The sequence below is a fragment of the Paralichthys olivaceus genome, chromosome 12 (assembly GCF_024713975.1).
Source record: "Paralichthys olivaceus isolate ysfri-2021 chromosome 12, ASM2471397v2, whole genome shotgun sequence".
Taxonomy (NCBI): Eukaryota; Metazoa; Chordata; class Actinopteri; order Pleuronectiformes; family Paralichthyidae; genus Paralichthys; species Paralichthys olivaceus.
The window spans coordinates 16,690,767-16,718,388 of NC_091104.1; the positions used below are offsets into that span (position 1 = coordinate 16,690,767).

The 27,622-nt window shown below is 42.4% G+C and overlaps 1 protein-coding gene across 9 annotated transcripts in view; it reads right to left on the reverse strand.

Moving 5' to 3' along the window:
• The window catches only part of LOC109627894 (ryanodine receptor 3-like), a 103,742-nt gene that overhangs the window by 31,998 nt on the left and 44,122 nt on the right, over window positions 1–27,622 (reverse strand). For 5 of the 9 annotated variants that reach the window (XM_069536350.1, XM_069536347.1, XM_069536348.1 and 2 more), the window contains 28 exons: window positions 27,422–27,614; window positions 24,359–24,575; window positions 23,579–23,683; window positions 21,035–21,138; window positions 19,424–19,507; window positions 18,901–19,060; window positions 17,927–18,074; window positions 16,951–17,153; window positions 16,287–16,461; window positions 15,712–15,920; window positions 15,431–15,630; window positions 14,771–14,837; window positions 14,522–14,682; window positions 14,243–14,408; window positions 13,547–13,633; window positions 12,983–13,209; window positions 11,394–12,201; window positions 10,788–10,988; window positions 9,762–9,864; window positions 8,668–8,799; window positions 3,263–3,536; window positions 3,015–3,129; window positions 2,392–2,524; window positions 1,305–1,408; window positions 1,016–1,151; window positions 628–814; window positions 367–475; window positions 158–278 (listed from right to left, as the gene is read on the reverse strand). In XM_069536350.1, coding sequence (XP_069392451.1) covers window positions 158–278; window positions 367–475; window positions 628–814; window positions 1,016–1,151; window positions 1,305–1,408; window positions 2,392–2,524; window positions 3,015–3,129; window positions 3,263–3,536; window positions 8,668–8,799; window positions 9,762–9,864; window positions 10,788–10,988; window positions 11,394–12,201; window positions 12,983–13,209; window positions 13,547–13,633; window positions 14,243–14,408; window positions 14,522–14,682; window positions 14,771–14,837; window positions 15,431–15,630; window positions 15,712–15,920; window positions 16,287–16,461; window positions 16,951–17,153; window positions 17,927–18,074; window positions 18,901–19,060; window positions 19,424–19,507; window positions 21,035–21,138; window positions 23,579–23,683; window positions 24,359–24,575; window positions 27,422–27,614 — 4,929 coding nt within the window. Of the gene's footprint in view, window positions 1–157; window positions 279–366; window positions 476–627; window positions 815–1,015; window positions 1,152–1,304; window positions 1,409–2,391; window positions 2,546–3,014; window positions 3,130–3,262; window positions 3,537–8,667; window positions 8,800–9,761; window positions 9,865–10,787; window positions 10,989–11,393; window positions 12,202–12,982; window positions 13,210–13,546; window positions 13,634–14,242; window positions 14,409–14,521; window positions 14,683–14,770; window positions 14,838–15,430; window positions 15,631–15,711; window positions 15,921–16,286; window positions 16,462–16,950; window positions 17,154–17,926; window positions 18,075–18,900; window positions 19,061–19,423; window positions 19,508–21,034; window positions 21,139–23,578; window positions 23,684–24,358; window positions 24,576–27,421; window positions 27,615–27,622 lie in introns of all 9 variants that reach the window. The other 4 variants (XM_069536345.1, XM_069536343.1, XM_069536344.1 and 1 more) reach the window with 1 other exon arrangement.

Consider the following 27,622-nt stretch of genomic DNA (forward strand, 5'->3'; position numbering starts at 1 on the left):
GTAAAATGTTGTGCTGATTAAAAGGGCATGAGCGGCTAAACGAAATCAATAACTCCCGCCTTGTACCAAATGTGCAGATTTCCTGCCCGTTCCATCTGCATGTGAGGGAGACATGTGCCCATGATGGATGTCTAATTAAAGGGGTGTGGACACGTACCTTTGTTGATGATAGGCATTTTGAGTGGTATACTGATAATTCCCACGAGGTCCTCCGTTGGCACCAGAGAGCGCAAGATTGCACGAATACGCAGAGCTTCACCTTTCCCCTTATTGATGAGCTAGAGAAGCAAAACACAAGAGAAAATGAGAAAAATCGATGGAAGAAAAAGCTAATTCAAAAGCACAGAATTCCAGAAAAATACATACATGCATCTCTGGGGCGCAACGTCCCAAAAGATCAATAAGTGCAGAGTAGAAGGACATAATGGCGTTTCCCATGTGTACAACCTCTTCCTCGTCATCCCCGTCAGCAGATCTAATGGTGAAAAAAAGCAGAGAGTGGAAAAAGAACAGGTAAAGATAAGAGGAAGATGCAAGTCACGGGGGGGGGGGGGGGGTGAACAGCTAATCTTAAAGATAGATCCGCAGCATTGATTTGATAAGCTTCGCCTGATCTTTGTGGCTTACACGTCAGAGCTGACTCCCTGGACTGAGCCCGGCAGGTCCAATGCGGGCGTCTCGGAGATCTTGATGGCTTCCTTCATGGCCGCCAGCAGGCCGTTCCCTCCCTCTCCCCTTAGGGCAGGTCCGAAACACTCTGGACGACGGATGAGTAGCTTGACCACGACACTGGAGTTCTCTTCCACACTCTCACCTGACAAACCATTAATAAGGACGAGTGTTAGTAAATACAGAGCCGCAAGGAGATACGTAATTAATGTGAGCAGAAAAATACAGCCCATCCACTGTCTTTAGTGCTAAAATAAAGCCTCAGGTAAAACTCTGGATGGACTTTGCCTCAGGAGGGAGTAAACGAGAGAAAGAAAAAGACAGAAGATGGTAACTGCAAATGTACCGTTGACGAAGACGGCAAACCGCAAAAAGGAAAGGTAACGTTCTCCTTCAATGGGGTTCCAACCAATGTCTGGATAACCTTTAGCTAGAAGCATTGGGCAACTCTGGAGACCACATCCTGCCAGGTAGGTGACCACCTGCAGACACAGCACATACATTACATCAGATACTGTTCATCATACATTCTATCTAATCTGGTCACTCAAGGTGGTTTTAGCCTGAGTATCTCCTTCTTCACAAACAGCTTTGCATGTGTACAGTAATTGTAACAATGAACCAAAAAGTCGTACCTTGTCTAGATCAGGTTCCTCCAGTGCCAGAGCCAGGCCGTTGTTGTCCATCACAGAGGAAGCAGCCACATCGAGAGGAGTGGAGCCCCTCATAGCTGGTGAAGCTGCAAAACAAAGCACATACACGCAGGTTCAACTGCTTAAGGTCTAAACATCTGTAGACAACCAGCCGGTGTCTGTGTTAATGTTTTAACAAACAGCAGGGGGTGGTGTTACCAGCTTTTTTAAAAAAGAAAATCTGGCCTTTATTTGAAAGGACAAAATTAAGTGTGAAAGCACAGAAGACATGCAGGAGGATCCAAGCCTCCATACATGTGGCGCCCACAACAACCCGGTGATCTTTAGGCACATCTGTGGTCATATCTTGTATGTTTTACAAACAATCAATCATATATAGCCTTTATTCACAAACCAAAATTTGCCTCATAGGGCTTAACAATCTGTTCAAGGTGTGACATACTCTGTCCTTAACCCTCAACTAAAGAATGAGGAAAAACTACCGAAACACCCTCAGGGAAAAACGTAGAAACCTCGGACAGAGATAATTCTCATAAGAATTAAACTTTTCACTCTTACATTTTTGTTTTGTTTATACTATTACATTACTTGTCATCACCTCTTTAATCAGCAATCTGAGAAGTGTGTGTGGGTGTCTTCATGAGTGGATGCATGTGTGTGCATCCAGGGGAGACGCTCTCTTGGCCCAGCGGGGCGCTCACTGAGACTGTGGCATCACTATCTTCTAACAGAATGCGAGATGAGTCGCACTCTTTGCCGATTCGCAGTGTTCCCAGACTCACAATCACACACGCGTCTTCTAAGGTGTGAGTCTAATGTGTGTGAGCCCAGAGTTGCAGAGTGAGTCTTATGATGTCAAGAAGTGTGTCGGACATTTTAATGAGGATGCTGTCGGTTTTAGGTCTCATACATGCCGTAGGCGGTTTTACAGACATGTAGGGCTCTTTTTCACATTTTTAACAACCATGTGACATCTTCATTTTCAAGTGCATGTTCTCCACTTTCATAAGTGAGATCAGTAGTCACTGGGCTGATCGTCAGTAAGACTGACACAGAGAGCTGTACCCACCTAGACCCACGCTGCTGTTCTCCAGCAGGTAACTGAGGTGGTCGAACATGGCCTTCTGGTTCTGACGGCTGATCCGGCAGAAGTAGCACAGGAAGCGACAACAGCTGGCCACCATCTTGGGGAAGGCAATTTCCTGTAGGGTGGCACACACAGACTGAGTAGGGTCAAACATCTGACCTGCTTGTTTTTTAACTAATACAGAAAATCTCATGTATTTCCAAACAGTGAACAAAAAAACAGTATGTGATGTGACAACAAGTGGTTGTAGTTTCTGTGAAGTTGTTGCATTATTCTGAGTTTACTGCAGTGACCTCCTGCATAACTTTGTTCCTAATTAACGTCCGAAAGGCCTGACACCATCACATGCTGCCAGCTGGGCTGCCACATTCTGCCCTTTCTCCCCTCAACCCCCGTCACAGCCTGAGGAGAGAGCCCACCCATCGAGACCACCTCTTCATTAATGCACATTCACCTCATGACCACACTTCACACACACACACACACATAACTGGACTGAAGCACAACTTTGTATTAGTGAGTGATCATTTCTGGCGAGGCGGTGCAGTGAGCGCTGTGGGTGCCACTGGATGAAGATATAAATATAGAGATAGATGTTGTTAAACCTGGGATTTGTCTCCTCCGAGCACATTGACCATGACCTCCATGACAGTCTCATGCATGCCCAGGATTCTCATTAGGTTAGGGTGCTGGTAGAACACCTTGTTGTTCATGATGTCGCTGGGGAGAAAAAAGACGGAAACAGAAATATAACACATTCACTGAAAAACAAACGCCATTGAATGAAGTATGAGGATGTTGTGTCATTCTAATCAAACAGAGGATTTGGTGAGAATCAAGTCCAGCAACCTACCCGAGTCCATCAATCATGAGCTTCTCCTCTTCTTTCCCCATGCGAACAGACAGCAGAGATCTGATCTGCCCCAGGGAGGCCAGGAGGTTGATGGTGTCCTGCACAGACACAGCGCTGATGGTGTAAGCCTTCCTCATGGCCCGGAGCAGCTCACCAATGCTGTCGTACTGCCTCCTCAGCAGGCTGAACATCTTACGGACGAGTTCTGGGTCCTGGATGTGACACTCCTGGGCCCAGCTGACCATCGTCTGAGAGATCAGCTCCTTCAGATTGGCTAAGACAGTTGGAAAGTGGACATTAGTTAGTTGATTTATTGTAATACTGTATGTTTTACAGCACTATACTAAGTATTATGTGTGTTAAAAATGTCTTAAACATATGTTCATTATGTGACATCTATCATCATTTTTTTTAGCCATTATTGTTACAAATATTTCAAAAAGCTGTCAAATTAAAAACAACCAATTCATCATTGTCATCAGCTTTCTAATTTTATTCCCCCCCACGTGACCCTTCAATTTGCAGAACCGCAGGAAACATTGCAACACGTGTGCACAACTAGCTCAAATCAATATCCTTTGTATGCGTCAACAACCTCTGGGCATAATTTGGGTCATGAATCTCTGGCACTGTTATTTTGAGTCTCAGGGACTGAACAGTTTGGAAGCCCCTGCTGCAGTGATTTTGTAAATTACCATATTAAACCATCAGTAGTTCTCTTGGTGTTAGCGGAACAAGCTGTGCAGTAACACCTCAATATTTCATATGATGGGCTCAAACAGTGTCGTGGAGAAGGTATGAGCAAACAGTGTGAACATTCTGAACACAGTTATTATTCAATAATCTATTGTTGGCTCTCTTTTTTAGCTCTTGGGTCTCCACCAAGTTCTCCTCCTAGCTGTTCATCACTAACTTTGTCTTGATGATTGTTGCTGCAGGTAACATTGTAATGTATAGGGAGGGCTTGTCAGAACTTTATCCCTAAAAACAGCTGCCCTCTGCTGCTGGAAACAACACTGATGAGAGCGGTAAGAGGAAACAATGAGCTGGAAGACACTGAACTCCCAGCTCTCAGTAGAGCTGAAGGGGAGCTGCAGAGTGGGATATTAATTCTCTGTGGATTTAATAAATAGAAATGAGCACCGTTAAATTCAACACTATAGTCTGATCAACTGTCAGCATGACAATAATGACTAGTGCGGCTTAAAATACATACTTGTGGAGCTATTTTGGGTTCTACCAGACTCAGTCAGCACCGAGCCTTGACAAATTATACATATATATATAATCTAGAAAGTCTACAGAGCTTTTTAGTGTTTCCATATCACGACAGCTGTTGACCCACAGGTTTGGTTCAGACAAGTCGCTCTGATTTGTAAGGTTTTACTTGTATTCCATTTTTATCTGAAACATTTCTGTTGCCTCTGTAACTTTGGTTCAGTATCTCTCAAACTCATTCAGACTTTGCAGACCAAAAATTGAAAGAGTGACCTTTAAAACGGAGTGCTGCTGTCAAACATCATCAAAACTGTATAATCACCCTAAACTTGTAAATCAGATTAAACTAAAGAAAGCAAATGTGTGTGTCTCAATATAGAATTACTAATTATGAAGAGGATTGGTCAACATACTGTTGTTTTTTTCATTTTAAACAATGAGATTTCCATATGGCAGAGAAACAGTGGCAGATGACAATAACCCTTAACTGCATATTATTGGCCTTAAGGAGAAATATATTTAAACCTTCCGTCCATTAACCTGGATCACAGCAAAACACGGCAATCCTCCTTAAGGCACTTCTTCGTTAAGCACACACGGAAATCTATAAAACACACATTATCACCCATTTACTTGAACACAGAGCTCTATCATAGTGATGTTAAAGGAGCCGCCACTTAACTGGCTGCTCACATTTTTACACAACCGATGCTCAAGCTCTTAAAAAAGAAGAAGAAACTCAAAGGCTGCATTCCCCAACTGGTTCAGTGATGCAAATTAGACCTTGAGTGCAAAACGACAATAAAAAAATGACGGCTTATTCAAAATACTTTGGGTGTCCTCAGGAGAACTAGGCCTGCAGGTGTGTATCAGCCACTGCTAAAAGCTGCTGCCTCCTAAGGAGATGTAATCAGCTGTGTTTCAACAATGTCAGTTATTTTCTTTCTATTCTTGCGGAGAAGAAAACACAGTTTGCGAGATCATTCACAACGTTGTCAGTGAAGCAGAAAGAGGGCAGCCCTGTAACGTGAAAAGGAAGAAACAAGGCGGAAGGGGAAGTGGACGATGTATAAATAGTTTTGTACAGTAGGACAGTCTGCTTCTGTGGATAAACGGAGATATTTGTTTGGACAGCTCGTATGTGGGTTACCCTTAAGGCTTCATTAAAACCGGATCAATAGGGTGTGTGGGTGAGGGCGCACGAGCCCATTTGTGTCTCTTCACGGAGTATGAATACACAACGGACAGAAAGGCATCAATTAAAACAACTCAGAACCATAAAAGATGGAGCAATTTGCACACAATTGATTTTCCTTAAAAGTATTTGCAATAAAACGTCTATTTGGTTGATTGGAATTGCTGGTTTCCCAAAGACTATTTGACAGGCTGTCAATCAATGTAAATCTGAGTGTGTGTGAGTGAGAGAGAGGGAGTGTGTGTGTGTGTATGTGGGGGTGGGGGGTGGGTAGCAAACAGAATGTCACAGTCAGCGGCAACCGATCCTGCCGCAGTGAATTGCATGGGTGTTGGAGAAAGTGCAGAAGCACCGTCTTGGTCCAAAATGAGAAGCGACATCTCTTCCCCTCGGCCAACATGCTTCGCAACACCTGACTCTCATTCTGTCACGCCATCAAACACACTCACTCGCTCGCCCCCCCTCCCATCCAAAGTCTGTCTGTCTGTCCGAATGCACCCCCCCCTCCAGCACTTCCCCTCACTACACGCCAACAAACAAATCTGACTCATCTAGAGTTACACTGATAGAAGCCAGCAGTTTTTATGGTTTAAGAGTTCATACACAATCCCTATGCTCTGCTCTGCCTCACACTCACACTCACACACACACACACACACACACACACACACACACACACACAGATTTCTCCAAGGCACCTGCTCACGTCTTTGAGCTTTAAATGCTTCTGCAGGAGAAACCATTCATCAGAACAGGAAAATGAATCCTGCGCTCCTTTAACTTCATTCCGGGGAAATAATGGCAAAGATGACGGCACCTCCTCTATAGTCTCGCTGAGAGAAATGATGTGACAGGAGGAGGAGAAGTTATAGCTGGAGTTAGAGCCCAGAATATATCATGTCTTCTTCACTCCATCAACCTGGCAAATTCTTCTCTTCTCATATAAGATTTTATTTTGGTTTTCAGAATACATAAAACTGCCACATGTACACTTCTCACATATACTCTACCCACAAAGGGAAATACATCCGATATATCCAATTCCAAAACCAATTAGGTGTTGTATTAAAGGAGGCATATTATGCTCATGTTCAGGTACGTGTTAATGTGGGTTATTAGTTTTTCATGCTCTCATGTTCAGAAAACACATCACTTTCCTCTGCAGCTCCTCTCTTCAGCCTCTGTCTGAAACACTTGATCTTAGCTCTTGCCTCTTTAAGGCCCTGCTCCCAATAAAGCCCAGTCTGCTCTGATTGGCCCATTTCTGGGTTGAAATGGTGGAAAAGGTGTACAAGGTACATTTTTTCGTTTGTTGGTTGTGTCAGACGTCGTATTGACGTGATGCAGAAGTATCAGCCAGACTACTAACGGGGGTGTTGCAGTGTTTTCAGTGGGGGAGAGGAGCTCCCTCTACAGACTTGTACCTCCATCATTTTTCAATCAGGAGACTAGTCTGACATTGACGTCACCGCATGCTTGTGTGCATGCACATACATCTTCAAAATAACTACTTCAGTGGTGTCTGGTGGTTTAATGGTAAAGGAGAATATAACTGAATTGTCAATCGTTCAATTTGAAGCGGAGGGACCTTTATTGACTGCCATATAGATATAATATATAGTCTTTCAGCAGATGAGAGCATTTGCCTGCAGAGATTCTATTCTCTCTATTTGTCCGTTCCCTCAGTTTTTGACGCCGTCGGCCGTTAAAGAAGTGATGTGGTGCTCCGGAACTGCAGCTGCCACCACAAAGCAATCTCCACAAACCAATCCCTAATCCTCCAATCAATCAGCGCTGACACAAAACCCTGCGAAGACGACCAGAACCACCACCCGAAGCACCTTTAAGGATAAAACAAACCCTCCCTTCTCCACAGAAATCTGTGCAGTAGTCTTGTTTTTTCAACCTGGGGTCACACCAGAAATCCCATTGGAATTTCAGCCTAAATTCATCCATCTGCAACTTAGCCAGTTCTTGTTACCAGCAAGAATAGATGGAGATGATATAACTGTACCAAGATTTGTCCGACAGGTTTTCAGAAGCAATAAAATATTCACATTCGTTAGTCTCTATAAGAGATAAAACGCAGAAGCATTTCTTGGTTTATTGCCTAAACAGTGCAATTACCATGAAAGGTCATATATAAGAGAAAATGGTGCCATAAATGGAGACATATACTGATGAACAAGACTTGAACATCAAAATCTGTTTTCTTAATTGAAGGCCAGCAGAACACGGTAAAGTGTTTTTACCAGTTAAGTAATCATTTGCAATAAATGACATGATTGATGGTCTCCTACAAAGAGAGGTGCTTGACATAGAAAATTTGATACAATTTGTTCCCCATTTATTCTGTTGTGTTGTGTGAGCAGTGATTGAAATGGGTTTTGTTCCCATTTGTGTTCTTAATTGTGTCGTTTTTGCCTTGCATGTACATGTGTCTATTCAGGGATTTGGTTTTATCATCTAGGTTTTTTTGCTCTCATCTCCCAGAGTGGCTGAGGGAAGATTTTCACTCCGGAGCCTCTTCTCCACCCACCTCCATATTACCATAATGAAATTGAACAAAGAAATGGAAATGGAAAATGGACGGCCATCCGGCGGGACTGAGGGGTGCTATAGCAGCTTTTTAACTATCCACTCGTTTTTTAGTGAGAAACAGAAGCATTAAGCTTATGCACAAAAAATCTGGTGGTTAGTTCAGCGTTTGTGCTTTAGCTGGACAGACACTGTACAAGTAGTTTTAGAAACAGGGCACAACACACAATGTCTTGCTCAAGGACACTAGGACACTGTGAGTTTTAGACATTTAGATTGAGAATTAGAATCTTACAAAGTTTATGAGTTTGCAGTTCCTCAAGTTTCCTGCTGTCTTAGTATATTGTTAGGGTCACAACACCATGATTGGCATGAGTGTTTCTGTTTCTTTTACCCGGGACTCTACAGCATCAGCAATACTTTAATAATATTAAACAAACAGTGGTTTGCTCACATGGTGCAGCTTGCTCCTTCTCCGTCGGCTCCTCTGCTTTGTGCGACTGGCCTTTTATCTTGCACACCAGCATTAGGAGGCGACCTTTGATAGATGTATCCTGCTCATCCTCATCCTCCTCCATAGGGATTCCTATACAACAAAAACATACACACTGAATACAGGGAGCATATTAAAGGAATATCTCTGCAGAGCCCGCCCTCCTGTGGGGTTAGTCGTGTTGTGCGTAGGAGGAGTTGTATCTCCTGTTTCCTAATGATTTCAAGTGTTGTTGTTTTTTTGCATTATGTGTGTAGAAAGCCATGACATGTCGACACTATGCAGCACAGCTGAAACTGCCATTAAATCAGTAGCAGCATGGAGGGCTGGTCAGTTCAATTATTTATCAAAACATTGAGAGGCACTGAACTATAACTCGTCTACCTGGAGACGGTGGGAGATGCGGAGATGGGAAAAAGAAATCATTTCTGAGAGAAAGGTTTGGCTGCAGTTCCGCTGAAGTTGAATGGAGGCTCAGGAAAAAATGCACACTTACTGTATATGTTCTCTGTTTCTCAACAGAAAAGCTTTTGTTTCTTACTCTAAAATCATTTCAAGTCTGGACCATGGTCCAAACCTTTTTGAATAAAATGCAAAGACAAAAGAAAAGCCTTTCCGTTTGGATGGAGAAATGTACCAGTTCACTTTGTTCATTCATTGCCACTGTAATATCATTATATCATTACTACCATCCAAGTGAACCTCCTTATCCTTAAAGCATTAGTATCATCTGAGGTGAAGACTTCAAAAAATCCTGCGAGATGCTTCTTTTTCTTCTTTTATTGTTTAATGCTGTCTCAACTTATTGCAATTGGTTAGTTTTCACACTGCAAAGGATCAGAATCCTGGTTTTGTTTGATTCAGACAAGGACCACCTCTTTTGGACGGACAAAGTTTGCTTCCGTTGGTCCGGACGAATATGACTGAACGGAAGAGGCAGAAGGTCCAGACCAAACCAGATCAGTTGGAACAATATAAGAGTGTTAAATACAATAATACACATTTCATAATCAAGATAACCGATAAAGCTGCTCATAAAACATTTGGCATCTCACCACAATGGAGCTGCAGCTGGTTGTGAAAAACATAAAGCTCCTCCTGGATGTCTGTCGGACACGGACAGTCCTCGCCCATACTGAAGGTCAGGAGCATGTTGATCTACAATATGAACAAGAATGATACAAGAATTCAGAAAACTGTATTAACACAGTAGTGAAAATATCCTTGTCTCATGCCTGATATTTTATGCCTACTTTAAGTTCAAAAATAATCTGAGCATGATGTGATGTCATTATAAAAGAGAAGAAAACAGCTGATTCTCCCTCGGCACTGAGTCATTAAAGCAGCTGAGAAGCACAGAGCTCTCTCCCCAGCTGTGACCCTGAAGGGATACCATATGTGTGTATGCGCGCAGTTGAGTTTGCACTCTCACTGGAGCAATGACACCACAGACAAAAATGATGAAGTTGCCTTGAGGCGTCGTTCAATACACTCATACACACAAAGAGAGCGCTTTCAGCTACAATCCAGGCACCGGCTCTCACTCTCCAGGCAAAATGTGTGAATTCAGCTTGCAAAAACCAAAATGAGATCTAAGCATGGGGAAGGAAATTAGCCACGTATGTGGAAAATTACACAAGTTATGTAATGAATTATCTAGTTACATGCGTCATTTGAGGCAGCGAGCCTGCAGGCTTTTTTGTGGTCAGTCAGTTTTAGACCCATGTGAATTTTACTGAAACGAGTCACCAGCTCTGGATGAGGCACTTGTACTCTCTCATTTGCACCTTTAGCTCACATGAGCATCAACAAGGGCAAAGACGTGAGATAATCACATGAACATTGGTGTGATCTTTTTATTTTTATTAAACTGTTGGGGTAAAGATGTCACAGTGGAGCTCTGCACACACACACATGCATCTTCGTAACTTTTCAAATAACTTTGCTTAACTTTGTTTTGTTATTTACACAGCATCAAACACTGATTTGCATTGCTTTACTGGTTGCTGATTCATTTGGGTGATGACTTGAATCGCCATATTTCCTAATTCCTTAAAGCAGCAACTGCAGCCTGACCCCACCTGTTCTTGAGGAGGCGACCTGAACTCTTTGGTCTTCTTTGCCGTTACAGCGGCAGACATGTTGAGGGCCAGCATCAGCTCGTTGTAGCGGAACTTCTGGTTGTACTGCAGCTTCGAGACAAAGCTGTCGGAGAACGAAACGATGGCCTCGATGCGGTGCTTCAGCTCGCAGTCGCAGAAATAGTGAAGCAGCTCGCACATCTGGGGAACAGACAAAGGGGAGGAAACAAATATGGTTGCATCACTGTTGCGCGCTGAGACTCAGCTGCTACAAGCTAATCCATTAGGAATACATACAAACAGCCTCATGGCTTCACATTATATCATTTATTAAAGAGACATTTTTACCCAAGAGAGGAATTTCTCAAAACGCAGACGGAGCCGTTTCATGTGTGACTAACTTCTGAATGGGTCTATTACAGTGGAGCTGTTATGGAGCATGTGATTGAGAGCACAGCTGTGTTGGTCTTTACTTAGTGAATTGGCCCTTGTAGATGAAGATGTTCATTGATTTTACACGTTTAGGTGATTTACCTTCAGTGGTTTAGATTCAGGTTAAACACATTAAAGGTAATTGCGGATCTGTTCACGTGTGCTGGTTATTACCTGTCGTTTGACGGGCTCCGGCAGCCTCTTCTCCAGCAGCCCTTTGATTGGCTGTTTAGCCTCTTTGGCTGCCTCCTCCTCTCCAGCCTCCACTGCCTTCTCTTCTGCCCCTGTAAGTCCTTCTTTGTCTGTGGCCCCTGTGGCCCCCTCCTCATGTGTTTCCCTGAACACATTGGGGTCAATGAGCAGAAGGATCTTATGAACATCCTCACTCACTAATACGCCCATCGTCAGCAGGGTGCTAACGAGCTTCAGGATTGGCACAAACTGGTACTCCACGCCTCCTCCCACAGGATCTCGGATGTGGTGCCCTCCGCCTTGAACGGCCTCTGTCAGCATGGAAATTGCTTTCTCCTTCAGAGCGTCCAGTGGGATCTGGGGACTGTACAGATGTTGCTCCCGCTTGGTGCTGATGAAACAGGGAGGGGCAAAGTTGAGGCGGGGTTTGAGCGAGGTGCTGAGCCCCACACCTGGCGGGAGGTGCTTTTTGGAAGCATCGGAAAACAGACGGATGGAGCGCGTCTCGGCCGTGACGGGGATGATGAACTCGTCTTTCATCATGAGTCGGGCTTCTTTGGCGGTCTCCAGGTGGATGCTGATCAGAACATTGTAGAAGCCCTCACGTAACATGCCCGACAGGTACTGATTGTCGATGGTGTACAGCAGCTGAGATTGGTCCAGGTGGCTGCAGAGGGCGTGGGCCACGCGGGTGTTGCCCAGAGCGCAGAGGGCACAGTAGAGCTTCAGGGTGTGGTAGTGGAACATCCTCATGTCCTCCTGCTCAGACAGCTCCATAATGTCCACACACCTTGAGAAGGAAAGAAGAAAGTGTTTTAAAATACACTGTAATGGACAATCCATTTAGCTTTGTGTATGATAATGTATCTCGCAGTGCGATAGACCTCACCAGGCTGGTGTGATGCTTTTCACTAATTTAAAATGTCTTCAACCTATTTAAATTAATCAATTAACTGTTTCGCTACTTTCCAAAATATTCACTTTCACTAGAATTGCTGCCTTAGGATTTTATGCCTCCGCTAACCACAGCAATTTGATGAGGTCACTGTGACCTCTGACCTTTGACCAAAAAGTAATTAGTTGATCTGTCTCCATGAACATTGTGTACGTTTTGACAAAAATCCTGAAAGGCAGACTTGAGATATCATGTCCATGTTATGTGAGACCACTGTGAACTTGACCTTTGACCACCTAACTCTATTTAGTTCATTTGTGAGTCTAAGTTAACATTTGTGCCAAATCTGAAAGGATTCTCATTCTGAGATAACGTATTCACCTTCGACCTCCAAAATCTACACAGTTCATCCTTGACTCCAACTGAACCTTTCAATCAAATTTGAAATCCCTCCAAAAACATCCCTCCAAACATTCCAGAGATAATATGTTCACAAGAATGGGACGGAATGGATGAATAACCCGGAAGATATAACGCCTCTGGCCACCGACTGTCGCCGGCATGGAGGCAAAACAGAGATGTAAAATAGAAAAAAGGCTTCACTCTGGTATTTTTATGTGATGAATGACAAAAATTCAGTCGAGCAACAAATCATCTCAGCTGCTCTTGTTTGTACCGGTTCTCCTCAGGTATGTGAACAGCCATCATCTGCAGGGGCTCCACACACTGCACCACCCAGCCGTGTCGCTCGTTCACTCTGGCTGTTTCCACCTTCAGGAAGATGTTGGGCATGCGGCTCCACAGCACTGCGTTGATGGTCTGGACGTCCAGACGGGGCGGACATTGTGGCACCGGGTTTTTGTGTTCACTCTTAAAGATGGCTGATGACAGAGGCATGGAATTCTGGAGAGGGCGTCAGTGAATATCAGTGTTATTCATTGTTGGCTCTGTACACTCATTCAGCACCCTGACCTCCACTCTCTTACAAACTACTTTCACTGTATAAAGAGGTAACAATCACAATCTGTCTGTAATTGTGTCAGTGTAACATCTCCTCTCTGGTTAAGTGACATAATCTCATCTTTCTCCTTCCAGCCCAAACATGCAGAAATATTAACTTTTCAGACCTCACAGGAAAAGAGCACACAATGTATTAACTTATATTTGTATATTTCATTTATTTATTCTTCTTTTAATTATTCTTTTAACTTGTAGTGTCTATTCATGGTTGATTTTGCACCTTTATTTTAGCCAGCTCAAACTGGAAGAGGTTCGGGCTGGTGGGTCGCACAAATACAGCAGGGAAGAGCTTCGTGTTCGGCTCCACCTGCAGAAAAAAGAGCAGCAAGTTAATAAAAAAGGTCCAAAGAGGAAGCGCACATCAAACGCGGGAGAGCATGACTTGCGAAAAGCAGCTTAATGATGCATCATGAAACCCTTCTACTTAGAGAGTGTGAGTATGTGTGTGTGTGTATGTGTGTGTGTGTATGCATGATATTTCCAGTGTCGGCTGGCAGGATGACTCAGCACTTGGTGAAGCCTCTCACAGAATTTCAGTGGGGTGGGGGGGACATAAGAAGATTATACCCTTGGAAAGGTTCTTTAAGATTTGGTTCAGAGAGAACATCTGAACCAGCAAACTCTGAGTCTGAAATTCAACAATTCAAAAAGATGAGACGAGATGTCAGTGCTCCGTTTGAAAAATATGCAAAGATGTCTTATTTCTCAAGGTCAACAAAATAAACTAAAGATGGACTTATAGACAACAGAGTGGATGTTTATTCTTAAAGTTTTACACAACATAGTTATTTACATAAAATTAGGACTGGGCAATATGACTTCAAATCAATATCACGATTATTTCAAACTTTTACCTCGATTACGATTAAGAAAAGATTATTTTATGTCCCCCCACCTGATTGTAATGGTTCAGTACCTGGTAGGATGTGGAGATCTCTTTGCCATTGACAGTGAACGTCACCAGGCCGGTGGCCAGGTCGATCAGGCAACCGACTTCCAGGTCCACGTTGCTGCGACTGGAGGTGTGAGCAGCACTGGTGACATCACCACCCCACACCATGTAGCAGTTACTCCTCTTCACACTATCAGAGTGTAAATATAACTCCTTAATCATGTCTTCTCATTCATTATGGTTGAGCCGCACATTAGCTCAACACTCAATGCTGCTTTTCATTCAAACAGAATGTGGTCTCACCTCTCATGGACTCGTCCTCGCTCGTCGCCCAGGGTCACAGTCACTGATCTGTTTTTGCTGAGGTTGAAATTGTTGCTATAGTAATGGTAGTCAGGGGTAACCCATCCAACCCACACCCCTGCAGGGTCCTGACCAGCGAAGACTCTTACTGAATGATGGTACTGTAAAGACACAAATTTATCAGAGTTAGCCAACACTGGAAGTGTTAACACAACAATGACCCCTACCAGCAAAAAGTAAGTAAGTTACCATGGTGATGGTGCTGTAGTCCACTCGTCTACTTTCTTCACTGTGCCTCACAGATCGCAGCGGATACCTTTTAGAAAATAGATAAATGGCGTCAGACACCACAGTTAACAAATTAATATTATACAGAATACAATTCAAGTGGATCTAGTTGATAAATAGTTCTGAATAAACATGTTTTGCAGGTTGATGAGTGTGTGGCTCATTTTGCATCTATTAACCTAACTTTGTTTTTTAGTTTGGATTTGGATGTGTGAACTCTTTAGCTCATGTTGAAGCGTCGCTGATGCTTCTCAGACCTCGATAGGATTTCCAGATCTTCAGCCTGAAGAGCAGGAGATCTCACCGTTCCTATTCTTGTGTGCGATTATGTGATTAAATGTAGTTTGTTTACCAGTTGTGGGTTTCTTCAGTATAGTGTGTGACCCTCTGTCAACAGTCAGTCGTGTGGTGTGAAGTCACGACTGCAAGACTCCAGATCAAAAGTCAGACAGTTGTGTATTGTGAACTCAAGGTTAAGAGATTCGATCTTCTGATCAACTCTTCATTATGCCATAATAAAATGTCTGATCAAAACAAAACAATTTTGACCACATCAAGGTTACTTCAACTCAAAAACAAACAACGCTATTTGCTCACAGTGCGCCTCAAATTCATGATCACCTGTGTTTCACTTTAAGCGCATCGTCCTCATGCAGTCCGTTCATGTCGATAACAGGACTGGACTTGAAGAAGGAGTGGAACTCTACAGGCATGCTGAGGCGACAGAACACCATGTCAGCGTTACTGTTCTGGGTGCCAAACGTCTTGTGGGTCACTTTAAGACACGGGGGGCTGTCGATGGTGCCGTCAATCCTGGTTACCTGAAAAGAGTTGAGAAAGTATTTATATTCATCTTATCACCAATTACGCTTTTTTTGGCGTTCTTTTGCTTTTGTTCTTACTGCAATGTGGTTGTGGTCCCTCGGCACGTTGACGAAAGTTGGCAGACGCTTGCTGAACCACATGGTGACCTCTCTGTTCATGTTGACGGCGAAGGGTTCAAACCCTTCCTGAAGGCCACACACGGTGTAGTACTTGAAGGTGCTGGCATCTTTCCCCAGATTCATGCGACCCACCTGGGCTAAACCAAGACTACACACCGGAATAAACCCTGTAGGACGGACAGAGGAAGCAAGGAAAGGGAGACAGGGAAGAGGACAGGGAGGATGAAAAACCTCTAAAAACACAGACAGCAGGAGGGCAGGGCATCACTCCAGCTTTTGCAAAAAGGCAATTTACAAGTGTCACATTAAATATGGGTGATTCAGGGAGCTTATTTTGCACTCACACCACAAGCATGGCCAACCCAGGTTCCTGCTCCCTGCTCTGCATGTGAGGGCTTTATTAAAGATAAGTGGAGGAGGTCGAGGACATGCAGCCAACAACACTTTCTCCAATCACCTTATCAGTCACACACACACACACACACACACACACACACACACACACACACACACACACAAACACACACCCTCACCGTCCTCCGTTTCAAAGTCGGTGAAGCAGAGTTCAGAGCCCTTGGTGGTGATGAGGATTTCTCCATTCAGGGTGAAGATCATGGACTTGTCCTCCATGTTGATCATACAGCCGACCACGTCTCCGGCATGCCAGCACCGCCCAAACAAACGGCTGCCCATGTTCAGACAATGGCCCTATATACAATAAAGGCAATATTACAAAATATATTATAGGCATATAGACAAAAACTGGCAAACATAGTGTGTCATTAAATCTACACATTGAGCCTTAACAGTAGTTTATATAGGACTGAGCTTCTGGGTTTAAGAATTATTTAAATAAATGAATAAGACGAGTCAGTTGTACATGATAAAGAAAACAATAACTAGTGTCTATACCTCCAGCAGCCACTGCTGTTTCAGTCTACATAGATGAAGTCAACTTTGACCTTTGACCACTGAACTCTCATTAGTTAAGGTGTGCCAAATATAGAGTGGTTCCCTTAAAGTTTTCAAAAGGCAAAAAAGGTATTTTGGAGGTCACAGTTACCTTGACCTTTGACCTTCAACCACCAAAATCCTTTAAGTTCAGTCCAAGTGGACGTTTGTACCAAATTTAAAGATGGAGGCATAATGGCGCAAGAATATGTTGACACTACCTAACGTAGGTTAGTTACAGCTTACCCTGAATCCATCAAACACGAACGCAAGCTCATCGGTGCCGAGCTCCACATCCGGCTTACATCCGGGTCTGGCCCAGCCCACTCTCATGTCTCCTCCCGTCACAGCCTCAAATTCAAAGTACCATTTCCCCATCTTCACGGAGTACGTCCTCTCTACTCTGAAGAAGCGGACCTTGTCGATGCTGAGCCGCTCAGCCACTTGTCCTACGGGTTGAGAAGAGTAGAGTCAGATCGTTGACTGTCAGTTCAGGACCATCAGAATCTCTTCCAACAATTAAGAAAACCAATAATGAAACCACTGATGGCAATTAATGTTTCTTTTGTAAGGCGATCGTTACGTAATCTGTTTCATTACAGCCTGAAAGAGGGTGGGAGGAAGAATCCTTTATCTGCGCTGGAAAATGAAGTCACACTTGCAGGGTTTTTCCTGCATAGAGAATTGCGAGGCAGCCGCTTTCATCAAATGTCTAGCTGCCTTTGCCTCCTGACAAAATTCTAGTACAGTGGAAACAACTAGTGATCAAGTTCGCCCTGGACCAAATTCATCACTAGCGTAGCTTCTGTATGATAGTCCCATAACTCGAGGGAAACTCAGCTAACGTCTCTGACCTGCTACAGTTTAAACGTTGATCTGTTTGAAATAACGCCACTATATCAACACTGATCACGACATGATCAATTATTTTTAAATCTTTCTCATTCATTCATAGTTCATCTCGTATCAGACTGGGTTTAAACAACAGAATTTGTAAACAGACAATGTATAGAGAGCTGGAGGAGATAGCGGGATAGCACACTCGGTTTGGCTCGATTCGGTTGGCAGGGCAAATGATAGAGACACAGAGAGGAGCAGTAAATTACTGACAGAGCAGGTGTCTGCCCCCCCTCCTCTAACAAGCATTTTATCTTGCTTTAAGTAATGTGAAATTTGAATGTCAGAGTATTTTGATAGGCATAAATCCATGACTCAAACTAACCTCCTTCCTGGTCCGAGGGGTCAATGTTGTATCCGTAGCCAATTAAAGTACGGATAGCCTCCCGCAGGCTGTCCCTGTTTGACTTCTTGGTGCGCTCATCCAGCAGAACGTAGAGAACCAGGCGAGGGTTACGCTTACTCTTCAGATCCTGCAGGGAGAGGAAGTAAAGGAGTTTTTGTTTTGCAGCAAACTCACCCCCCCAACTATCTCTGCATATTTAATCAATGAGGGAGCCAGCTCAACTGTTATGTTTGCCATGACTGTGCTGTCAGTCCCAGTAATTAAGAAGTTCACCGGCCATTTATTGCTATTGGACTATTGCTGCTCATCACTTTCCTCAGCTTCCTGAGCTTTTGCCCATTTCAGAGCACTCCCACTGGGGGCCAAGGTGAATGCATGGAAGTATCACACTAATTCAAGTAGCAGTTAATTTAAAATCCCAGCAGGCTGTTAATTCTGGTGTAACAGCTTTCACATTATTAAAGAGCTTCAGCAGAAGAAAGGGGTAATTTTTCCTCTGGTCAGTTTAGTCAGTTGGTTCTTGTCTTGTCAACGATGAGCTTTGATCTACAGAATGAACCTATTCTTTGCCATTAAAACAGTAGCGCTGCTGAAGCTGAAATTGTGTCATAAACTTGTTCAGTTTTACAAAAATTATTTCATATTAAATTGAAATGAATCAGCGAGCAGCGAGCAGCTTCAAGAATCATGAAGCTGTTATACTGTTCTGTGTTGATGTTAAATGTTTGTATCAGTTTTTTCTCAATTCTTGTATTTATTGTTGCAAATGGCACGGCTGCAGTGATGCAGGATGGATTTCAGATGTGTATGACAATAAAGTGTTATCAATCAATCAATAAGTCAATCCTTAATTGTACTTTAAAATTTTAAAGCTCAGGAAGGATCTTTGGAGATTTTTAGGGTGACATTTTTTCACAGAAATACTTCACGTTTTCATGAACACACGAGCGTACCTGCTGAATTCCGTACGTCCATCCCTGTTTGATCCGGTCCTTGGCCCACACATTGTGCGCATTCTCTGCCAGTTTGTCCACCAGCAGCTCCTGACCTGGAGCCAGTTTGATGTCAGACAGGTCCAGAGGAGACGGCTTATAGCCATTGGACATCATATAGCTACAGGAAGAAAAAGAAAAACACGTTCACACATCAACAGATTAGTCGTTCTGGACTAGTTCACCCACGGTCATATCCTGAAATAACTCTTTACAGCAGCACATTTGCTCAAACATTTTGATGATCTTTGACTGGGTTCACACACCTTTTGATTTCCCAATCCATCTTTCCTCGATGACCAGGTGTATTATATGTTTCTATTGACAGCTAAAACATAAATGTCTTTTCTCGGCTACTGTCTAGTTTTCATTTTTAGTACAATCATAGTCTCAGCTTTCTGACAAAGAGTCTGAAGTGTGTTATGTTTAAGTAAATGCTTATTCTGATGAAATGTACACAGTTAATATGGGCGTGTACTCTTACTTCTTAGGGAGTTTTATCTTCTTGAGCGAGTCCTCGGCATTTGGATTCACCTGAACTACCCGACAGCCCAACGCCAGCAGGGTCCTGTGGGGACATACAGTACAGATTGTGCTTAATCTGCATCACTTTTGATTTGACAGTGCATGTAGATCCGATAGAGAAGTTGGGAGTGTTTAAATGGGGTTAAACAGCGCGTGTACTCATTTGTCAGGAGAAAAAAGGCCACAGAATACCCAGAGGAATGCAGAAGGTGTGAAGTGCTTTTGACAAATTCTCGTCACACCTTGTGAGAGGACAAAGTGGCAGTAAAAATGAGCTTGATGTCACTTGGAAACCCATCAGTGTCACGCACATGTCCTTCCGCCACGGCAAATCAAGATTAATCACAGCAAACCTCAGCGTTCTTCTAAATCATTTAAAGAGCATTTATGTAAAGCACCAGGTCTCACTGGGACCACATGTTGTGTAGGGCACAGACATGTGGAACAGGATCCCACGCTGTAACATTTGTTTTCTGGAGGAACAATAAAAATGCAAATGAAATCCATTAGCGATTCCTTGAATTTCACAACAATTAAACTCTGTGTTCCACAAATACACAGAATATTAGAGACTGGGGTTCCTCACTGAAATTAGATAAGCTATTTAATTTATTACAATAGTGCTGCATTAAACAAACAGCGGTTCCACATAATAATGCCCACTGTTTACTGTGAGCTAAATTAAATATTGAAGTCAAAAACAAAGCAAAGCATACAAGCTATAGTTCTGGCAGGCAAGTTAATTGTGCAGCTACACATACGCGGCACGCTCCACTTCCTGGAGCATAAATCCAACACACCCTTTTAATCAGGTGGTGTAGTGTGTTAGAGCAGTGACCTGCTGCCACACACCCTGAAGACAACTGTATCCTGTCACTGTTCCTATACTGCTGTTCACAGTGTAAATATCTTCCATGCGAGTCTGCAGACTGACCGAGTTTTAACTTGAGTGGAGCGCGTACCTCCGCCAAGACACTGTCTTTATTAAACCACATTGAAATTCACTGGATAATGATACTTATTTGGCTCTGCCCCAAATTGTACAAACTCTTCAAGAGAAAAAAAACAATGACTGCCAACTTGTAGCGCAGCTCTGATTGCAGAAGTAAATTTCCCATTCATTTTCTCCATTGACGTTTCAGAGAATCCTTTTAAAAGAGTTTTAAGCATGGAACCAGACCGAGCAGCTGCAAAATGAATCGTGACCATTAAACATTTGATTTGGAGCAAAAGAATATTGGAAACCATGAAAAAAGGTAAAGATAAAAGTAAACTACATATCCCATAATGCATTTGGAATGATTCCTTTCCACCGACTTCCACCACATTTCAAAAACATTCGTTTTTGCGTTATCCTGCTAACAAACAACCACAGGAGGAAACTAGCCTTAATATCTACCTCGAGTGATCTATGTGATAAGTGCTCATAAAGAATCGTTAAAAATCAAAACACTACAACTTTTCTGTCAATAAATCTGCCTGCTGCTGTATTTGACTCCATCCCACACTCTCTTTATTCTCCTCATCAAACACAAAATTATGGACCGTGGAGAAAATCCGCTCAACATACTTCAAAGTTTCTGTTGACATCTGCAAATTGTAGTTCTTTTCCGTGTCTGGCAGCTTGGAGAAATCCACCAGGCATGGATGCTGCCGCTTATTATCATCTCTTATCTGCGAGGAAAAAGAACAGTCAGAGAAATAATATTTCAACTTTTCTCCATAGCCTTGGACGTTGCTCTCCAGTAGCTCCATACACATCACAGGGGGAAGGTCAACAAATATATGCATATATGAAATCCACAGCCTTGTAAATTAATGTTATAGTGGAATAACAAGGAAATGGCAATGTGGTTTACTTAGAGGGGGCTACTGGTTGAGGTGATAAGACAGTCTACTCTAGTGAACATGTTATGGAAGAGGAACAAGGAAGCATGTTTTCTTGGAGGATATAGAAAGGTGCACAACTAGAATACTAAGTGGAAAGTGTAGCGTCTCTCTCGAGGCTGCACTTTATGCCAAATAGTCCCTTGGCAATGCTGCTCAGAGGAGGCGGCATGGCAATGGTGGATGTTTCCCAAGAAAACATGCAGGGCTGTGCACAGATATGCAGCTCTGTGGATCTGTGAGTGCTTGTGTGCGTGTCCAATGAACACCAGCCAGCTCTTTTGTAAAATAGTACAAGAACTCTACGGGAAATCTCTTCTCTGGCAGTTCATCCGCTTACAGAGTTATATTTGTGGAACAAACAACATAAAAAAATGTATTTATATATAATGTGGACTAATTATGCATACTTTGTTTAATTCCCTCTGCTGGAGGAAAACTACTGTGAATGCTACAATGAAAGACAGCTGCAGAGCACAGAATCGGGTGGCGTGGATCCACGTACATTACATTAAATACTAAGAGCACATTTGATAACTCTTGACAAGTTTTACCGGTATTTGACACCTTGTTAGTGCTTTGACCTCCTCAGCTTGAGTAATAAAACGTCTTGACGGTTAAAGATTCCAGTTTATTACGCAGGTCTCATATCCTCATGCTACATTAAAGATTGTGCTGATATACAGGAAAAATGCCTGTAGAAGAGCTGGTGGTATTAATAATAGGAGGATTCTCTTATGTGTTTGTATTATAGACGGAAGAGCTGTGTTCAATATTGTTATTTGTGTTGTTATCTCTTCCTTTGAGGGCAAAACGGGTCACTTTGGTGTTATTCTTCAGCTCATATACAATAAACCAAGAGTCTTTTGCAGGGATAAAATTATACATTTTTCACGAAAAAAATTGCAGGTAAGTTTAGCATCTTTCAACTGACAATTAGAGAAATGTACTGCTTAGCTTTCTTGCCAAGACTTAGATTAGATAAGGGAACAATTGTCTTAGTTAGTTAGGCTACAGGGAAAAACAGGTAGCCTGGCTCTGTTGAAAGTACAAAACAAAAACAGATACACATCTGAAGCTCGCTAATTAACACAGTGTATGTGGTTTATTTATAAATCTGTAGACACACTGAAACAAATTATAGTACAGGCTTCATGGACTCTTTACTTGTTGTACTAACAGACTGTGTATGAAATGTATATATGTGTCTCCACTTCCTCCCACTATCCAGAAATGAAGCCTAAGTATCCAGGATGTTTGAGAAAATTTAATTGAAGTCTCCTTTGTTTTGGTCCATGCCATATTCACTAACAAGCACGAGGCAGGGTTTATGACCTATACTGCAGCCAGCCACCAGGTGTCTTTTTTTATACAGTCTATCGTTCTGCTTAGTACATTCGACAGAGCCAGGCTAACTGTCTTAATGCACATTAGAGAGTTACTGGGGCAACAATTACTTTTACATTTTGGTTTTGTATGGATAAAACAACAGTGTGTTAATAAGTGTGCTTTAGAGCCGCCGGTGAGGTGATTTTGTTACATTTGGACAATCATCTGTTTCCATAAGGTTTCAACTGTAACAAAAAAGATAGGAACTGAGAGTTAAATGTTTTTTTTGATAACAGGTAAAAGCACCTGTCTGAATTGTGATGGTGGGTGTGTTTATATCTGGATGAGGGACAATCTCTTTACAGAATCTATTAGATAATCCATTGTCTTCTTTCAACAGAGGAAAAACTAAATGCAGACAATGAATATACAGGTTTTCCTCTTGGTTTATTGCTGCGCTGAATTTGCCAAAACTTCCTGTTCTGCCCTTGGGTGAAACACTACTTTGTAATTCATGACTTACTGTATACTACAACACAAACACAATGACTCTGCTACCTACAAACAAACTTGTGATGAAGCATCTAAATGAGAGGTTATTATGATCCAACATGGAAAATGAGTGTTCTTTCCACTTACCCTCTTTTTGGTGTGAACCGCAAATTATAAAAGAGAAAGCAAGATGACGTACAGGCTTTTTGTGATGGTTAAGTTCCAACACCACTAACGACTAATGCATTTCAAGCTGACTTAAATATGTTTAGCAAAGGTGTAATTGTGACGCTTATTCCTTACATGGCAAAATGTATGGATTGTGCTTTTTATATTTTCGATCCAGAGTGATGATCTTGTTGTAAGAGAATTGTGCAGGTAAAAGAACAATCTGCATATTTCTCACCTTGCCGTATGACCAGCCGAGCTCTATCTTATTCATGCCCCACAGTTCATGAATGTTCTCAGCCAGTTTGTCCCGAACCTTCTCCAAGTGAGGTGGCATCACGATCTGAGGAAACAGGTTAGGCACGAACCTGAGTGTAAAAGCCAATTCCTAAATATAAAAAATATCTTTTACAATTGTTCAAACATTAAGGATGAAAAAACATTTTTTAAACTAAGTGATTTTAGTGTTTTTTGATCTTGATGAATTGGCTGTGGCTCTAAAAAGTGTCATGTGGTGTGACAGTGACTTATCTTAAAATTAATTTATTTCCATAACATGTTCATCAAGGTCTAATATAAAGCATTTAGAAAGAAAGTATTTGATCATAGCACATACTTCATGCAACTTACATCATACAAGTTTGTATGTATATCAAGATTGAAATATGAATACAAACACTTGCAGGATTACAGAACACTTTAAGAATCATGCCAATGGGGCAGAAAATAAATTTAAATAGATTTTGTTATTTTAAAGGGATAGGGTTTTTCAACATAGTCGTAATGGCCAGACAGTCACAACACATGATTTGACACTTAAAACAACAGAAAATATACAATAAATAATGGTCTGTATATATGTGTGTGTATATATATATATATATATATATATATATATATGAGAGAGAACTGTATATATTTTGTCTTGTTTTAGTAGTATTTAAGCGTTTTTTAAAATGAAAATTGCAGTCGGACACATCAACAATGATGTCGGTCACATCATCATTGTTCCACGTACCTGGCTGGTTTCCACAGGCGTAGGGATGAAGGAGGCCTGTGACATGAACTGGGTTGTGCCCAGCAGATCCCTGACTCCATCTGCATCCCTCTTGTACTCTTTCACCGGCTCCACCTTCATCTTCTCTTTTGGCAACAGAGCTTCGTAACACGGAGCGTAACTCGATGGAGGCAGGAACTTAAAGTCGCCGTGTCGACCACCCAACAGAAAACGGACCCTGAGAGGATAAAATATTGGTCGTCTGTTCAATTCAATTTTACACACAAAAAATGCTGCAGGAAAGAAATTCTAATTCATGGAAAAAAACTGTGTGGGAATGTAAATGATATATTTAATTATAAGTAGTAATCAGACAACTATTAATGAAAGAAAGATAAGAAAACCAACCTTGCAGCTGAACATTACTACTTTTCCTCCTCTAAATTCACTTCAATCAGTTCCAGCCTCGGAAACAAATTTAGCCCTGAGACTGCAAAGAAAACCTCGTCTGAGGCCGTCACTGTGAAGAGACTCTCCTGAGGCTGCTCGAAATAGCTGCTCGAGTAGTAGTGGTGACGCAGCCTGGACCATTCGGACTGCAGCCCTCAATTATTGAGTAGCAAAGGTGTGAGTGGCTGTCATTTTCTGGCATGTTTATTTCCGCAGAGATGTTCACCCTGTTCACTGGGTCAGTAACGAGTATGAGCTCAGAGTGGTTATAAGGTGGCACTGTCCATATGTAAAACTGACTGTTGATGCTGAAGAGCCTAGAGACGAGTGTAATACAGGCAGAGGGAGGAATAAGATACTGAACTTAATTATGTTTGGTTTTAAGTGCGCTAATATGAAGGACCATGTTTTATGACCTGTGAATCAAAGGATGGACAATGTACAGGAAGGAACTTTTCTAAAGACTGTTATTATTATAATATTAATAAAAAAGAACTTAGCTTTATTTGAATGGATTTCTAGTATTAATAGACTTACAAAATATAATGAGGTACATGTGTATGATTTTGCCTTTTCATCACTAATTACTTCATTGATAATTTTGCCTTTGTACAATAGTAAATCTATGTAATAATTCCAGAAGTCTGTTACTGTGACATATCTTGAGAACAGTTCATCTTATCGGCTTCACACCTGGCATGTGCATTGTTACAGGCCCAAGGAAGAGCAGTTTCGAATTTGGTGCAATTCGAACAAGTAATACGTTCAACGCTCTGTAGCAGCTGCAGCAGCTGGGACTCATCAACGTAAGGGACCATGTTGATCACACAGCAGCAGGTTCATGACAACAGCATGTTCACAACAACGGCCATGACAACAGATTCTCCAAATCGAGGTTCTGCGTAGTCGAGCTTCTCCAAACAGGGGAACAGCTCTTTGTGCAGGAGCAGCTGCAGCAGCTGGGTTCGGTGGACTGAGTCCTGCAGCAGGTCTTTACTTTGCCTTGACTCAATTACTGCAGGTCACGTTTACAGTTTCAGAGAGAAAGTTGCAACCAAAACTACCACAGGCCAAGAAAACAGCTCATACTAAACAAATGGGAACTGAACTAGTGTTGTGCAATTGAGCTGTAAACATTTAATTGTGTTTTTTTTTTTTACTACTTCCATGATTTTAGTTTGGACTGGTGCAGAATAAGGAGTAAAGGTGAATGAGTTACAGGAGTTATTGTGTGAATATAATAAAAAAAATGTGACCCAAAAATAATTTATTAATTATTACATTATTCAACAATTCTGGGTAACATGAAGTAAGAGTTTCTTGACATGTGACTGGTGTGATCTGGTGACTGTAGTAAAGGGGTGTACGGTTGTCTTTTATACGCAGAGTTAGAAACAAGAAGCACTGCAGTACAGCAGAATGGGGTAAAACCAAAGTAGGAGGATTTGGGGAAGAGCAGAGAAGAAGAGCAGATTGACGCAAGCACCATCCTTCACCTCTGGACTCCAGTGTCTGAGTAAAACACTGCAGAATAAAAATGTTATATATATCCTGCAGGAGAACCATGAGGCTATAAAACGTTACAGTTTGTAGGACAGAAGAAATGAAAGAGAGAAAAAGAAATGTACGGCTGTAATTCTTTTTTTTCCCCATATAAAAGAAAACAAAGGCCAAACAGAGAAAGATGGAAAACTAACAGTATTTTGGAGGGAAAATAAATGACACGTTGCTTTAACGCCTCTGAGGAAACTTCTTCTCCTGCTGCACATACTCTATCAGGTGTGTTATTACTTTTTGGAGAATTCATTTCCATCAGGCGGTGAGGAGTGAATTCACTCTCTGATGGCTTTACATGACCAAATAAAATCACACTGGTCTCTCGTGTCAAGAGTCCCTGAGTTTCAAAGAGTGAAAGCTGTTCATGCAAAGTGCTGCTTTGCTCTACAAAGTCAGAGTCAATTATGGAATCGTGGGAGAACTGCTGGAGCCTGAAATTCCATTTTAAAGTCTTGTCAATCACACTATCTGTGATCTCCATGGCAACAGAGAGGAATATGAAGCTAGCTTATTTGACCTGTGTCCGATCTCAAGGCCTTGAGGATGAATGTATTTGGGCCAAAACGAGCAGGTGGATTATCTGGATTTTTATGCAGTGTTGGTGTGAAATTAAATTTTTTCCTTTCCCTTTTTCGGTTTCTGGTTGTCTCTTTCGTGTGCAGCTCATTCAGCATCAATTTCTGTCTCAAGACTCTGGAGAATGTCCGCACAATAATGTTCACACTTTCTCCGGAGTTTGCCTTTCCCATATTACCAACACAGCAAGGGATGCTCCGGTCAAATTTGTTTTGCGTCTGTTAAAACGTCACCAATGTTTCCGCTCGCTCACTGTGAGTCCTCGGGATAATCTCCGGCAATATTCACACACGGTCTCACTCAGACATTATCCAGAGTTTTTACTAGGGCACTGCCTGGAGAAAACTCTGTAGAATTTCTGCAGCAACTGAGTTGGACATTTGCGATCTCACATACAGCCCCTCGGGATCATTTCAGGAGATAATCCTGGGATTCAGAGCTGGTCTGAGGGCTGGTTCAGTCTGCTTCAGCACACACAGGGAGACACAAACAAATACTCACTTGACCCCTGCAGAGAAGCTGACGACAGGGAAGAAGAGACCGTCTGTGTTGAAGTTCTCGAACATGCCCTGGACAGGCTGTCCATTGATTCTGAAAGAGATGCTGGGTGCACCGAGGTCCAGGCAACAGCTCACCACATCCTCTGAGGTCAGGATGTGCTGGTTCATGGACGCAACCGCCCGCGGGATACGACCTGTTCAA